Below are 16697 nucleotides of genomic sequence, written 5' to 3' on the forward strand. Positions count from 1 at the left end.
AACACTATAGGTATACTTGGTCAAGCAAATCTTGTCAGTAGAAAAAGCCGGCAAATTTATAAAATGTAGGCGCCAAGGGTTATCGCCCCATAGAAAGTTTGAAATTTGCGCCTTTTTCTACTGACAAGATTTGCTTAACCAAGTATAAATACCGCCGTACCGAATACCGTAAGTAGTAGTTCGCCTTTGTACTAATGATGTGTGTTCTTTCATGTTTTATGTTTCTTTTTGTACAATAAAGTATTTTACTACTACTACTACTAAATGGCAAGATTGATAAATTACCATGCACATCAATGACGATGAGGGCTTCAATGGTGACCCTGTTCCCTGGCTCCAGGTCGCCCTGCACCAGGTATACCAGCCCGGTGATCTGCTGAGTGCTCCGAGCGACCAAGTCCGGCAGAGTGTGGGTTTGAATTGCTTCTATTGCCTGATGAAATGCAACAAAACATATATATAATGTACATTTGTGTAAGTATAAGTGTAAGTATAGTATCATAGTATCAATGACATATGTAACTTCGTATAAGATGAATAAAGTCTAAGGAAACAACGTGCCTCGGAAATCAAGAAAAGTCATTCTCGGATAGATGCCGCACACACCTTTAGCCTATGCTCGGCTAGATGGCGTGACGACACTGTTTCATATTTAACAATTTTAACACACAATTTTAACACATGGATATCGGTGAATGAACATGGATGAAAATGATATAAAAATAATAAAACCATTTATCCATATACATACATTTTTTTGATAATTTTATACGTTTTCGTTTTAGTCGTGTGTCGATAGATGGCGTAAATTTACTGTGACTACAAAATTTACTATGACAGGACCCCTCTATACTATCTATTCTTTTTGATAGTATGTAGTCTCGACTTGTGTCTATTCTCATATCCACTATTTACAATCCTGCACCAAACTGTCTCTGTTTAGCCCAATGGTTGACTGGTAGAGAATGCCTCAAGGCGTTAAGTCCGCCAATTGTACTCTTTTTTTTTTGTAAATTTGTGCAATAATGTTTAAAAAAATAAATAAATAAAACACTCTCCGAAAGGTAAGTTAAACAAAATGATCTTCTGGTGCATAAAAATAAGTCTAGGCTTTACCTGCAGCTAGGTTAAGACACCATTTAGTTTACTTAATTTAAATTTTGATTTAGTTTTTTTTTAACATGGCTGTTCCCATTTTAGACAAGCCGGAGCTTTTCATCTTTACAATGGCGCCCAACGTGGGGCCATATTTTTATTAAGCCATTTCTGAGCTTCGAACAGTTGAACTACAGTCATTCTTAATAAGTGTGTGTAATGGATGAAAAACTTAGGAGAAGACTTCAAAAACTACTGTTGAAGAAAATCGGGAAATTCTACCTGTGGAAACTTGTAATTGGCTAACTGTTTCTATGTTATTACCTAAGTTGTTACTCAAGCTGTAAGTTTTCCTGATAAATAAAATAAAATAAAAATGTTTAACACACTCAGGGCCAACAACCCGACTGTCGGGTATACTGTTCGTGGCGACTACGCGCTCCATACGGCAAAACCGTGGCTACGCGCTACGAGCGTAACCTGTAGCACTTAGTGGCAATGGATGTGTTAAAAAACAGGTCACGGTCAGCGGATGGTCATAAATATTATGATGGGTGGGATTATCGACTGGATGACGGCACGATAGAGGGATGGTGTTTAGCGAAAATGTGTCAACCCACATTCATTTTGCAATAAAATGTCAACTTTAAGCGTCATTTTTTTGAGTTGACATCTTATTGCGTAATTAATATGGGTTAACACATTATCACTAAACACTATCCAGAGACCCAGACAGTTCTGTCATTATCACATAATATGTGATATAGTTATCCGCGTTGATCACGCAAAAGAAAAGAATAATGAAGAATGTTATAACATAACAGTTACTGGAGCTGTCCTTATGTAAATACCAATACTATTCCCGTCTCAAATTCATTGACCTACTTTAGCCTCCTTAGACCCAGAAGCAATTGTTTTGTTTGAAATTGGAGCCCTTAGTTACACAATAAAAGTTCAAAATAGATTTTGGAATATGTACAAAAAATTGTACGCAGGGACTTAGGAGGTTATAGTCAATATTCAGGAGCTTTTACAATGATACCCATAGACTAGGAATCCTCTAGAGCAGCGGTCGGCAACCTTTTAGCAGCCAAGGGCCAAATAGTAGTTACCGAAGTAGACGCGGGCCGCACTTTGTTAATATTTACGACTTTATTAGACATTGTCGTTTGTCAATATTAGATACAAAATAGCCAGGGAGACTCGCGGGCCGCAAGCAAGATGTTCGCGGGCCGCATGCGGCCCGCGGGCCGCTTGTTGCCGACTGCTCTAGACGGAACTTAGAGCAATTATTTCATGAAACCGATGCTGCCAAAATACAGGGGTGCGGGGGACGAGGTGAGCGAGTCCCGTGCCGTGATTGGTCCGTTCAAAAACACGGGCGACACACAAGACACTTTGACTCGATAATGGAGTAAAACTACCGTATATTTGTGGCAGAGGGGGTAACGCTACTATGCTCAGTCTGGAGGATGTCTTGTCTGTGCTATGCACAAGGAAACGTACCGACGAGAACGGTAGATTGTAGCACTTGCTTTGGCAATGTACATGTGCACATATGTTTCCGATTCAGGCCACAAGATGGCAGACCCTCCAACGCGCACGAGCCATATATGAGACTTAGGAGGTTAGTCAATATTTAGGAGCTTTTACAATGATACCTAGGCGTGCCGTGTGGTGCCGGCATCAGAAAATAATAGCACCACCCCATCTCGTCCCGTGGGTGTTGTCGCGAGTGCCAGGCACTGCGATGACGTCTAACATCTATATTCACCGCTGGCAACCCTACCAGAGAGTAGTGTATCTATGGTGAGTATACCAGGTCTAGTCTATGGAAGTCTCTGTTGTCAGACTTCGTCGCCGCAACGTGATGAACAGTTAAATGTGCTCGTGAGGTTATCGAGACTCATCCTACGTAGCAGGAAACCACATGGGCTGGTTTCCCTAAAGCTGAGTATTCTCCACTTGCTTGTATTTGCTTTGCTTTACATCATGAACACGTAACGTAAGCTCATAACGTAACTATTCAGTCTTACCTAGATGTCCCTTAAACTAAATACCTTCTATGAATTTTTGTCCCCGTAACTTGATTGTTGACATGTCCACTACTTTGCTATAGTTACGAGGGAGATCACCACCGTACGAGAGGTACGGTGGACTTGGTTATAGAAGGCAGAGGTGGAGCCCTCCAGTGGTTGTAGGGCTCATGTGTTATTGGAGAGTGGAAGAGGGACAACCCCAGTGGTCGCGGTGTCCATGAGCTAGTGCCTGACGAGGCCTGACGGCAACCTATACGGTGTGCCTAGAGCCTGACGAGGCTATATGTTGTGTCGGTACCCCTGTGGGCGCGGTACCGAAGTGTTGAATTGCCTGTGGGAGAAGTATGATCTCTGGGACATGACTGACTGACTGAAGCCTATTGACACTTATACTTAACATAGATCTAATCATGCCAATCTGATTTAGTAGTAGAATCCCCAAAAGATATCCCGAGATGCTCAGTGATAACGGTGATGTCATAAATCACTTAAAACTTCAGGTGGTGCGCTGGAACCCCGCAGGCGTGGCCTATCCTGTGAGCACGAGTTTCCTGAGGGCAATAGATGCTGGAACCCCAGGCATAGACCAGGAGATAAAGGTAAGATTCAAACATCTTTATCTCATTCCATCGCGACGCATGTCATATCTAATTTACTCTACCACTGTAGTTACATAAATTCCCATAAAGACAGGCGTTTCGCGACATGGTGGAACGATGCTGAGATGTGTGAATCTATGCCTAAAACTTGTGATATGGGCCAAAAAATAGTCGATGTTGTTCTTCGAGCTTTCAGGAAATAAAAGAAATTTATTTCAGATACCAGGATCGCATCGGAACGGTTGAATAAATAATAGTGTGTTTGTTATTTAATGTTCATTTCAGATACATGATTAGGTTAATATATAGTTCATAAGCTGATTTAAGTTTAATGGCGAACTGCGAATATAATTAATCGATAAACGATCGATTCGATCAATGAAGAGGTCGAATGTTGTTTGACTTATTCGATTTATAATCATAATCATCGATACTGAAGAAAGTTTTTAGAACGGCAACCCCAGAGCGACGACCGGAACAACTACGGAGTACAATAATGTACTTATTTTCGCAAAAAGGATATATACTCAAGAAAATTATGAAAAAATAGCGTGGAATAATTAATTATGTATTGTTATTAAGTAAAATGGATGTAATAGTACTCAAGTTAGAATTATGTGGGTTTATGAGAACGTAAACTGCAGAGCGCTTGGTTGGTCAATCGTTGGTATTTTTATTATGTTAAAATCATTTAACTCACCCTAATATGTTAAAAATATATTTCTTTATTCGTCTTCTTTAATTTTATGATTAATAATTTTGAATAAGTATAAAATCGAGCGATAATTATCATTTTATATTTCACTTCATCTTTAGGAATATTATAAGAATATAACCATTATGAGCTTTATTTTCATCGACCTAAGGTTTATTTTATTACGACACAATTACGAACAGCGGAAGCGGTTTGGTTTGTTGTGTTGGTATTGTCGGCTCATCGAGTTCGTACAAGCACGTAACAGCGTGGGTCGACCATTTTACGTTGACTACGACTTAAAGAACAGCAAGAAAGTTGCAGTTTATAATTTTGCTGCGGGGTAAGTTCTTTTAATTATTTTAAATAAAGAAACTTTTAGATTGTTCATTCAAGAACACAAATCAAATAAAGGTATCACACGAATATTAAAATTTATCGCGATTTCCCAATTACTGTAGACGCCATAGGCTATTCAAGTTCCTTTTTCAAACTTTTTCGAGGCTTTCTAGTTAGAATTTAACCTGTTTGTGAAAACCTTGTCAAAATTAGATGATGCTGGTTAAGGTGAAGACCTCCCTCTCTTATTAACTTAGTTTTTAGCTTTGTTTGACAAATATTTATTTGATACTTGTAGGCCTATAGCCGCCACCTACCTACTTCCCCTAGGGCTCCCGATATCCGTGCTACACGCCAACCCGTGTATCCGTGTTCTTAGCCCCGGCGGTGCTAAGCCTCCGAATTACACGAACCCGTCAAGATCCGTTCCCGTGTAGTGCGTTCGGCTCCGGATCTACGCTCGGCTCCGGAGCCGCGGACTTCGGCTTCGTTCGGGTATTGAATACACGGCGCCGGCGGACCGACTCCCCCGGCCGGTTCGAGTTTAAACAATATTTAAGAGGTGGTATTCTACCGGTGGATAATGTCTTGATTATTTTGTGAAATATGAAGGTGTTGCTGAAATGTAATTTAGTCGGATTATATTAAATGAGACACCAATTGTATATTAAATGTTACTGCTTGTAAAAATTATTAAATAATGAGCATATAGGTTTATAATAAATATTAAGATACTAGAGTCAGACCAAGAATAGTCTGCAGCGGATTTGATAGCCCACGCAGTGGAAGAGTTATTTTAAACGTCATACTTTGTAACGTTGCACTTTACTAATATGTAGGTATTTGAACTAAACATAATCTTAAACTTAAATAATAAATACCTAAATAAGAACTGTAATCATATGCTTACAATGTAGATTTAACCAAATCAATACGTTCATTTCATAAATTAACGAATTGATTTGGTTAAATCTACATTTTTTTTCGATCGCAATTTCTATGAAATTATGACGTATAAATGACACTTGCACTGCGTGGGCTATCAAATCCGCTTTAAGACTTTTTTTGTCCGACTCTAGTTTTTTCTCACATCCCCACTTATTAGTATTACTTAGATAATTTTTATTTCGTGCGAAGTTCATAGAAATGTACACGTGTAGATTAAGATAATAATGGTTTGCGGGCGGCACATGCAATAAAATACCCGTGGCAATTTTGACACAGATATTTTACCCGGCATACCTTTTGTTTGGAAAGTTAAAGAAGTAGCCGTACTGTTTTACAAACAAGAATTGGATTTTTTTCAGTTATGGAATTTTTAAGATTTTAGTTTGCCACTCAGTCGGTCAAAGTTTCTAATCATAGTTCAGCTGTTTTCATTTGGTCATACATAGTTGATGCCGTTCTGTTTTTTTTTTCGTTTTGTTCGCCCCCGCTCAGCAAATTTTATCGAAACCATTAGAGCCATTTCCGAAATGCGCGAAAAATAGAAATAGAAAAAATGAAAATGATAAAATGAAAATGGAAGTTTATTGGTAACAATGGTTACAAGTCTGTTTAAAAAAATAGTACATTTACTATTTGAATATAATGGTATTGCTCGTTTAAAGATATAAGATTCTTTGCTTTTATAAAGAACGCGATCGATCTTCATCGTCACTATACGTCGAGAACGGGCCGGACCCGTGTGTAATTAATATCCGTGGATCCGGACACACGGGTAACACGGGTACACGGATCTTAATTACACGGATCCTAATTATCCGTTCCGAACGGGCCACAAATCCGGTTTCGTGTAGCACGAGAACGGGGCCCCGGCAACGGGTACCCGAAACCCGGACCCGACCGCGAGCCCTTCCCACTAAGCCAGCGCGACGTCTGCCCGGTGTCATCTGAGGCGAGATCCCGTCTGTTTCACTGTAAGTACATGTTATTTATAAATTCATCCAGCGTTTGTTCATGCGAGAACCGAGAAACTGCTACATACCGGGATATGTGCCCGCTACCCGATACGCCTTGCTTAGGGCTTATTTCGCCGCTACATATTAATGATATATATTTGATATTAGATTCATGAGCACCTTGACGAAAAGAGTAATGCATTTTGAGTATAATTGTGTGACAAATTTGCTTAATTTACCTTCATTTGTTTAGTTCCAATAAATTAATTTCTTGATTAATATAAACAAGTGAATTCTTATAGAAAATAGTACCTACTTCACTATATTTTTAATAAATATCATAATCAATTTAACTTTATAGTAGAATTCTTGCTATGATCAAGGCAACATTATTTTAATAAAGTAACAAGTAATATTCCTGACTATCAGTAGTACATTCATATCATGATATTAATGTTTTACTTAAAGTAAAGTTAAATGTGTGCTCAAGGGAATGAAAAGTGAACGAAAAGGAATCTTAACTTCATTCCAGTAATTTCATCATACGTTGAGATTTCTTTATATTGTCCGCCAGGAGTTTTACAAATTTAGGGAACTACCTTTGCTATGTGTGATTAAATAAATATTTGTGTGTTTATTTTTTACAAACCCTTAACCCCCTGTTTACCCATGCTTATTATTTTGTGAATGCTTTGTGTGTGTTAATTTACAGCGGTTATATGTGACAGTGTTTTCTTTCAATATCAGCGCTTTTACATGATGTAGGTTGTAGGAATTAAAACGATACAAATAAAGTGAAATTTTAAAATTAAAATAAAATATCAAACTTAAATTTAAATAATTACACTATTATCATTATGTGATATTAATACTTGGTTGAATATTTCTTAACTTTTGGCTTTGTTTAGAACACAGTGAACACACTTTGAAATTATAGATTTTCTTTGAAAGTAATAACTATGATAATACTTTAATAATTTATACACAAAATAAGTAATGAATAAATATAGACACATACACACCTATCTACTTGATTTGCAATATTAGAGTCAGTGTTAATTGAACATCATAAATTCATAAAAAATTTAATTAACTTTGTGGACAATATTATTACCCGTAAGGCCAATCCTGAGATATACATCAATGGTTAAAACAATTTTATTGGATGGAAAGTTTCTTTAGTGACATTTACAACATAAGGACACTTTCAATCTATGATTACATCATATTTTGACACATAAAATAAGATGGAAGGTTTCTTTAGTGACACTTACAACATAAAGGCACTTTCAATCTATAATTACTTAATTTCATTTATTTTGACACAAATATATACAAATCATGATTAGTAAGTTACCCTTTTAATTTCCAAATAGACTTGGTGATGACTTAATGAATAATTATTAGAAAATTTGCTAGTATTTAAAATTTCCTTGGAATATTAGTTTTAATTTTGGAATAGGTACACATTTCACATTTGGAAACATTTAGTCAATTTTAAATTAATAAATAGGTTTGTTTACATAAATAAGCAAAACGATTATTGACCTACCAAGAGCTATCAGCATGCGACCTCGACCAACTAACGTTGAACCCTTAGATTTAAGTAATTTTATGGAATGAAAGTTTGAGTTATGCTGGGCACATACAATGCTTATGGAATAATAACAACTAACACATATGAACCTGCCTAAGCGCTATATGCCTGCTATACTATGCTACGAATAACAAAATTATATATTTTGTCTCTTGAATTATCTTCCCTGGGACATTGTACATTGAGCGGTGTACAATGTGGTGTTACTATTTGATGTGTGTATATTACAGGTCTGTATCTACGTTAGTAATCAATATGGAGGAAGGCTTGAAAATTGCACTTCGGTTTACTGCTGGACATTTAGAGAGTTTGTCTGTTAAGGCGAGGGAGATATTGAGTATCATACCTGGTTCCCCTACGGACGAGTTTCTCCTAGAAATGGAAATTGTCATCTCCAAGCTAGAAAGCAGCTTGAGTAGAATAAAGGCCGAAATGAATAACTACTTTAAGATGGCTAATCAGCCTGATGCCGATGAGATCTCCAGGGTTTCTACGATCCAGCTGGCAGCTGAAGAAGATTTATGTGAGCTGCAAGTGAGGGTCAGAAGAGCTCGAGCCACATCAAAAGAAGCTACCATGCCTGTATCGGGAAAGTTACCTAAACTGAATCTACCGGAGTACCACGGTGACGTTCTAACCTGGCACCAGTTTTGGGATCAGTTCGTCTCCTTAGTTGATAGTAGAAGACTAAGTGATGTAGATAAGTTTATGTATCTCAATTCTGCTGTAAAAGGAGAAGCTAAGAAGCTGATCGAAGGGCTAGGAACCACCAACAGGAACTACGCCATAGCTGTCAATACGTTGAAAGAAAGATATGGACGCGTGGAGCTTGTCAAAGATGCCCATTACTCTGCTTTGAGCAAAATTAAACCGGCCGACAGTTCCACTATCAGTTGCCGGAATGTCCTGAACGAGATAGAGACCCATCTTAGAGTGTTAAGTTCCTTAGGCGAAGACGACACGCACAGCTACCTTCGGTTTGTAATACTGGAAAAGTTCTCAGAAGAAATAGTCTATGAACTGAAGAAAAGAGTCAAGGATGATTCAGTTCCGGAAATAAGAAAGGAGCTAGAGAAGCTAATATCCGCCAAGGAAGACGCCAGTCGATTCATCTCCCAAACAAGTGAAAGTACTTCAGGCAACTACACTACTGAGACACTGCACGTCAGTGAAAGATTTAATAACCCTAGATTTGGAAGAGGAAGAAATAATTATATATTTAAGAATAATAGTTATAGACAGCGAAACAATTATGCTTCAAATTCAAGAAACCAAGGGGTGAAAAGGAAGTTTGGAAGTAACCAAGAAAGAAATTCTTCAACGGAACCATCTGGAAAGAGGTTCAGGATATCATGCTTGTTCTGTGGAGCAGAACATGACTCTGCGAAATGTAAGAAGTATACCACAATAAGGGATAGGAAAAATAGGCTTGTAGCTCGATGTTACAGATGCATGGAAAGAGGACATTTTGGAAGAACGTGCAAATCAAAGAAACCTTGCGCCTGCTGTGGAAATAACTACCATCACCTACTTCTGTGTCCGAAGGCTCTGTCAGAGATGGCATCAACAAAGACTACAGAAGCGCAGACGAGCACAACAAAGACACCTGGAATTGTCACAGAAAACAACGAAGCCTCCAAGCCTAACATACCTTTGTGACTAGGCCTAGTAAACGATGTGCGACCTACCGTTATGCAAACAGCCATTATAGAGATAACTGCTGAAGGAATCAACAACAGGCATAAAGGTAGGGTACTGCTTGACGGAGGAAGCATGAGATCTTACATTACAAAGGACTTCGCAAGGAAATTCAACCTGGTAACCATAGAAGATAGTCATCTTACTATATTTATTTTTGGTACCAATACACCTCAAGAAGTGGAAAGTCCCAAAGTTAAGATCCAGATGATAGCACAAACCGGTGAAATTGTTTCAATTAATGTCAACATTGTTCCTGTGATTGCAAGAGGCGTTCCATACTTAGGACCTGACCGTAGATTATGGAATCCGGAATATAAGTTAGCTGATGATGGATCCTTCGGTGACCGGATAGACCTTTTAGTGGGTAACGACTACTATCTATCTCTGTTATTACCCGAGATAATAGAATTAAAGGAAGATCTTTTCATGATTAACACCAAGTTTGGATGGACTTTCGGAGGAAAACCAGAGATAGAACCAGATAATAACTTGGAAATCATCACCTATTGTCAGACTAACTTGGATATAGGAAGAAATAAACCTGATTTACCATTAGAAGGTGTAAACCTAAAAGAACTATGGGATCTGGAAACAATTGGCATCACGGACTCTCCAAAAGAGAACAGAGAGGAAGAAGCCTTGCGTCACTTCAACGAGACGACCCAGTTTGAACATGGCAGATACCAAGTCTCGTGGCCATGGGTAGAATACCCTCCAGACTTGGATCCTAACTTCGGTTTGGCACTAGGACGACTTGTGAGTTTAATTAAACGTCTAGAAGCTGACACATTGACTTCGTACGACGAATTAATTAAAGAACAAGAGAAATTAGGAATAATAGAAGTCGTACCGGAGGAAGAGGTTGTTAGCCCTAGTCATCCAGTTCACTACCTACCACATCACTGTGTCAAACAGAAGAATAAGCCTCCGCGCATAGTATACGACGCGTCATCTAAAATCAAGGACAATAAGAGCTTAAATCAGTGCCTTTACTGTGGTCCCTTAATGCTGGAAGAGTTAACAGGAATATTGTTGAAGTTCAGATCACATAACATAGGTATTTGTGCAGATGTAGAGAAAGCATTTCTACAAATAGGTTTACAAGTTAAAGACCGTGACGTAACTAGATTCCTTTGGATCAAGGATCTAGATAAACCAGTAGAAAACAACAATTTAAAACACATGAGGTTCTGTAGAGTCCCATTCGGTGTGATCAGCAGTCCGTTCTTACTGAACGCCACAATTAAATACCACTTATCTAAATCTAGCTTAGAAAATATACAACGTGTTTCTCATGACATCTATGTGGATAATATGGTGACTGGAACAAATACTGTAGAAGAGGCAATAGACTTATATAGCGCTACAAAACAAGAGTTTCAACAAATGTCAATGAACTTGAGGGAGTGGAGCTCCAACTCACGTGACTTCATAGAACAGGTTCCAGACAGCTGTCAAGATAGAATAGTTAAAGTACTCGGACTGGACTGGAACTTAGAATCAGATACACTTCACTTGCGACTGAAGGAACGTGAATATCCTAGTACAAAGAGGGGAGTTCTACAATGCATCGCGTCAGTGTACGACCCTTGTGGGTACGCAGCACCCTCTACACTATCAGCGAAGCTTCTTCTACAGGATTTGTGGAAACTTAAATTAAAATGGGATAACCCTTTAACTGGAAATGAAGCGAAGAGATGGATTGATGTACAGAAAGAACTTAGGAACTTAAAGGACACCTGTGTTCCCCGGTGCTGTGTAGAGAACCTTCGGCTGAAGAGCTATTCCATCCATTGCTTCACAGACGCTTCGACTAAAGCATATGCAGCGGTTGTCTACATAGTGCAGGGCAACCAGAGAAACTTCGTTATAGGAAAATCAAGACTGATACCAATTAAAGATCAGGATCATTTAAAGATCCCAAGATTAGAGCTTATTGCATCTCTTATAGGGCATCGTTTAATCCAGTACGTTAAGAAGTCACTACGAGGCGAAATAACTGAACAAATCCTCTGGACGGACAGTCAAATTGTAATCGGTTGGTACTACTCAGATAAACTTCTAACACCGTTCGTATCAAGAAGAATACAAGAAATGAAGAAAAACAAAGAACTGAAGGTACGATATGTTCCAACGGATTTAAACCCAGCGGACGTAGCAACCAGGCCCGCACAACCAAAGGAGGAACTGGAGAAATGGTTGGCAGGACCCGAGTTCTTATCGAAAGACTCAATAGAATGGCCTGTCAGTCCGTCAAGTAACACTTCTCTTTTGGTTGGGGAGGGTCTGTCGAGCATTCCAATGGAAATAGGACTTGACGACAGAGAGATACAGGATGAAGCTGGTAGTTTAAGTATTGGATCTGAGGAAACGACACATAAAGATGACAGCTTAAGAACTGGACCTAAAGAAGGGACGCACGAAGACATCGGCATCGTATATACTAAGGTTTCAGAGATCAAAGAAGTCCAAGCTAAGTACTTTCCCGAAGAACTAGCAGGAAAAGAGACTAGCCTAAAAAGAAATCTAGGTCTTTTTATAGATGAAGATGGAATACTAAGGAGCAAGGGGCGATTCCAATACGCTAATTGGACATATGACAAACGATATCCAATTTTACTACCTCCTAAGAGTACATATACTGATAATATCACTATGAGAACTCATAATGATAATTATCATGTCGGAGCCGCCCACACTCTTAGTATAATTCGTCAGAACTTCTGGATACCACAAGGGAAGAAGCGAGTTCTTAACGTCATAAGTAAATGTAGTCAATGCATCAAACAACGGGGTGGACCGTTTAAACTACCGCCTACACCGGCTTTACCTCCTGAAAGGGTCAACTACACGGAACCTTTTACTTTTACAGGGATAGACTGTCTAGGCCCGATACTAGTTAAAACCCAATCAGGAACGGAGAAGAGGTGGATTTGCCTATTTACCTGTCTTGCCGTACGCGCCATACATTTGGAAGTCGTGAGAGATTTGACAGCAGAAGAAGGACTTCTTGCCTTAAGAAGATTCATAGCTACTAGGAACGTACCCACAGTAATAACATCTGACAATGCCACTAATTTTAAATTAATATCCGAAGTTATGACACGACCTTATTGTATAGAAAAGAAGATTAAGTGGCGTTTCATCCCTCAATTAGCACCATGGTTCGGGGGCTTCTACGAGAGACTTGTGGGTATGGTCAAAGTCTGCATGAGAACAACTCTTCAGAAACATCTTCTTACGGACAATCAAATAAGTACTGTAGTCAAGGAAATTGAAGCTGTTGTCAACACTCGACCGCTAACATATGTCGACGAAGATGTAGAACATATACTTAGGCCGTCTGATTTCATCGCTATGGGAAGAACCATAATAACAGACACCGGGAGTGATGGATCCTTACCTCTAGAAACACAGACGAAGAGTGATCTAGTACAAAGCTGGAAGAAAGGTATCAGCATATTGGAAGAGTTTAAAAGAATGTTCATAGATCGGTACCTTTTGAGCCTGAGAGAAAGGTATTCACACTCTCCTAAACAACCTAGGTGCACATCCAAGCTTGAACCATCGGAGGGCCAAGTAGTACAAATTAAGGCCGATAACAAAAATAGACAAGACTGGAAAGTAGGAAAAATTATATCTCTTGAAAAGGGGAGCGACAATATGTGTCGTGTTGCCCGCGTTAAGGTAGGGAATAAAGTGTATACTCGTTCTTTAGCACAATTGTATCCATTAGAAGTAGAAGATGTGACAAGCGAAGAAGCTGCTACATCAACGGTGAATAAAGAAGACTCAAGAGTTCTTGAAGATTCACAAATTTTAGACATCGACCTCGAAGTCGATAATTTGGGCGACATGTCTTTTAATGATGAAGGGGATAAGGAAACTTTATATGATACAGCAGGTATAAGTGAAGAGTGTACTCTAGAGAGAGTCATTTCGCCTAACAATATTGAGACAGACAACGGATCAAATGCTGATGATGACACTGGCGCATCTACTCGACCACGGCAGCAAAGGGATGCCGCCGCCAAAGCCCGAGAGAAGATCCGGCTGTGGACGCAATCCCTGTCTGCACTTCTGCCTGTCTTCGGGAGTGTCGCGAGTGCCAGGCACTGCGATGACGTCTAACATCTATATTCACCGCTGGCAACCCTACCAGAGAGTAGTGTATCTATGGTGAGTATACCAGGTCTAGTCTATGGAAGTCTCTGTTGTCAGACTTCGTCGCCGCAACGTGATGAACAGTTAAATGTGCTCGTGAGGTTATCGAGACTCATCCTACGTAGCAGGAAACCACATGGGCTGGTTTCCCTAAAGCTGAGTATTCTCCACTTGCTTGTATTTGCTTTGCTTTACATCATGAACACGTAACGTAAGCTCATAACGTAACTATTCAGTCTTACCTAGATGTCCCTTAAACTAAATACCTTCTATGAATGTTTGTCCCCGTAACTTGATTGTTGACATGTCCACTACTTTGGTATAGTTACGAGGGAGATCACCACCGTACGAGAGGTACGGTGGACTTGGTTATAGAAGGCAGAGGTGGAGCCCTCCAGTGGTTGTAGGGCTCATGTGTTATTGGAGAGTGGAAGAGGGACAACCCCAGTGGTCGCGGTGTCCATGAGCTAGTGCCTGACGAGGCCTGACGGTAACCTATACGGTGTGCCTAGAGCCTGACGAGGCTATATGTTGTGTCGGTACCCCTGTGGGCGCGGTACCGAAGTGTTGAATTGCCTGTGGGAGAAGTATGATCTCTGGGACATGACTGACTGACTGAAGCCTATTGACACTTATACTTAACATAGATCTAATCATGCCAATCTGATTTAGTAGTAGAATCCCCAAAAGATATCCCGAGATGCTCAGTGATAACGGTGATGTCATAAATCACTTAAAACTTCAGGTGGTGCGCTGGAGCCCCGCAGGCGTGGCCTATCCTGTGAGCACGAGTTTCCTGAGGGCAATAGATGCTGGAACCCCAGGCATAGACCAGGAGATAAAGGTAAGATTCAAACATCTTTATCTCATTCCATCGCGACGCATGTCATATCTAATTTACTCTACCACTGTAGTTACATAAATTCCCATAAAGACAGGCGTTTCGCGACAGGTGTCGTATAAGGCGACTAAGGGAAAACTGGCGACAGATATGCATATGAGCAAGGCTCGCCCGTATCCTTAGCGGGGTCCTTGCTCACAAGAGCTGTGCGCGCGCCACATCGAAAAAACCGGGCAAGTGCGAGTCGGGCTCGCGCACGAAGGGTTCCGTACCATAATGCAAAAAAAAAAAAACAAAAAAAAACAAAAAAAAAAGCAAAAAAAAAAACGGTCACCCATCCAAGTACTGACCACTCCCGACGTTGCTTAACTTTGGTCAAAAATCACGTTTGTTGTATGGGAGCCCCATTTAAATCTTTATTTTATTCTGTTTTTAGTATTTGTTGTTATAGCGGCAACAGAAATACATCATCTGTGAAAATTTCAACTGTCTAGCTATCACGGTTCGTGAGATACAGCCTGGTGACAGACGGACGGACGGACGGACGAACGGACAGCGGAGTCTTAGTAATAGGGTCCCGTTTTACCCTTTGGGTACGGAACCCTAAAAATGATACCTCGGCGGTGTAGTGCACACAGGAGCCGGTCTGAACGATCTGTCCAGGCCAGATGAGGACCCACTCCTCTCGCTTGGTGATCGGGTACGCGTTGACTGCTTCTGCACCCACGTCCCTGAGGCTCACGATCATCTGGTGCTCCAGCTGTTGCAGCCAGCGCTCCACCATGCCCTGGAAAAATGAAATATTTCACAAAAATATCAACTTTGTCGGGAATGTGACGCGTTTGACAACTAGGTACTTACTAACCTGCAGAAATCTGTAAATATTTCTTTATATATAAACGCGAGCCGCTTTCACGGTAGACCTAAATGAAATTATGCTCAATCGAAAGAGCTTGAAAAAATATCACTTTTGAATCGAGAACATGTATCCGCAAAATTCGTATTGTCGAGTATTTTGCATTTAAAAGTGAAAAAATTTCGACAAAGAATGCAAATGTTCAATTTGTTGATTGTCATTTGACAGCGTTTGTTGCGTTTAGAAACTGCAAACATGCTTACAAGTTAGGTTGGTCGTTTTTTTTTAAAAATAAAAACCAAGACGAATATTACTGTTTATTTGATGACTCCGGTATGTATAATGGTTATTATTTGCATTAAGTTTCGTTTCATATGGATATGTATACCGGTATAATTATTACATAATTTTTTTTTAAGCTAGAACGTGCGATAGTCTGTTACGGCTTTTAAGACGATTGCAACACTGCCTAGACGTCAAACCATTCGGCTTTGGGGTGTTTTGAATTACTAATTTATTCGAAAATACGTGATAAAAACCTGTTAAATAGTGTATTGTGTGTGTTAACAATAAAAAATAGTCACCGAACATAGTGCAAAGTGCAAACGCCATCGTAACGTAACGAGATTTGAACTTCAAAGCGTTCCATGGGAGTATTGTGTTTAGTATTCAAAAATTCGACCTATGCCGCCGTGGCCCGGTGGCAGAATGGCACAGGCACCTGCTGCGATAGCAGAGGACGCTGCTTTGATTCCAGCCTGGGGCACTGGAGGCCTTGGTCACTTTTTAGGGTTCCATACCCAAAGGGTAAAAACGGGACCCTATTAAATACTAAGACTCTGCTGTCCGTCTGTCTGTCACCAGGCTGTAT

The 16697-nt window shown here is 39.9% G+C and overlaps 2 protein-coding genes across 4 annotated transcripts in view; one reads left to right on the plus strand and one right to left on the minus strand.

The window, feature by feature from the left end:
- Positions 1-16697, plus strand: part of LOC134667199 (GSK3-beta interaction protein-like) — a 170003-nt gene that overhangs the window by 99061 nt on the left and 54245 nt on the right. The gene's annotated exons all lie outside the window — the stretch shown is intronic.
- The window catches only part of LOC134667206 (dynein axonemal heavy chain 3), a 156757-nt gene that overhangs the window by 95716 nt on the left and 44344 nt on the right, over positions 1-16697 (minus strand). The window contains exons 21-22 of the mRNA XM_063524532.1: positions 15587-15757; positions 286-433 (exon numbers count right to left, since the gene is read on the minus strand). Coding sequence (XP_063380602.1) covers positions 286-433; positions 15587-15757 — 319 coding nt within the window. The remainder of the gene's footprint in view (positions 1-285; positions 434-15586; positions 15758-16697) is intronic.

The sequence above is a fragment of the Cydia fagiglandana genome, chromosome 9 (assembly GCF_963556715.1).
Source record: "Cydia fagiglandana chromosome 9, ilCydFagi1.1, whole genome shotgun sequence".
In the NCBI taxonomy this organism is placed as follows: domain Eukaryota; kingdom Metazoa; phylum Arthropoda; class Insecta; order Lepidoptera; family Tortricidae; genus Cydia; species Cydia fagiglandana.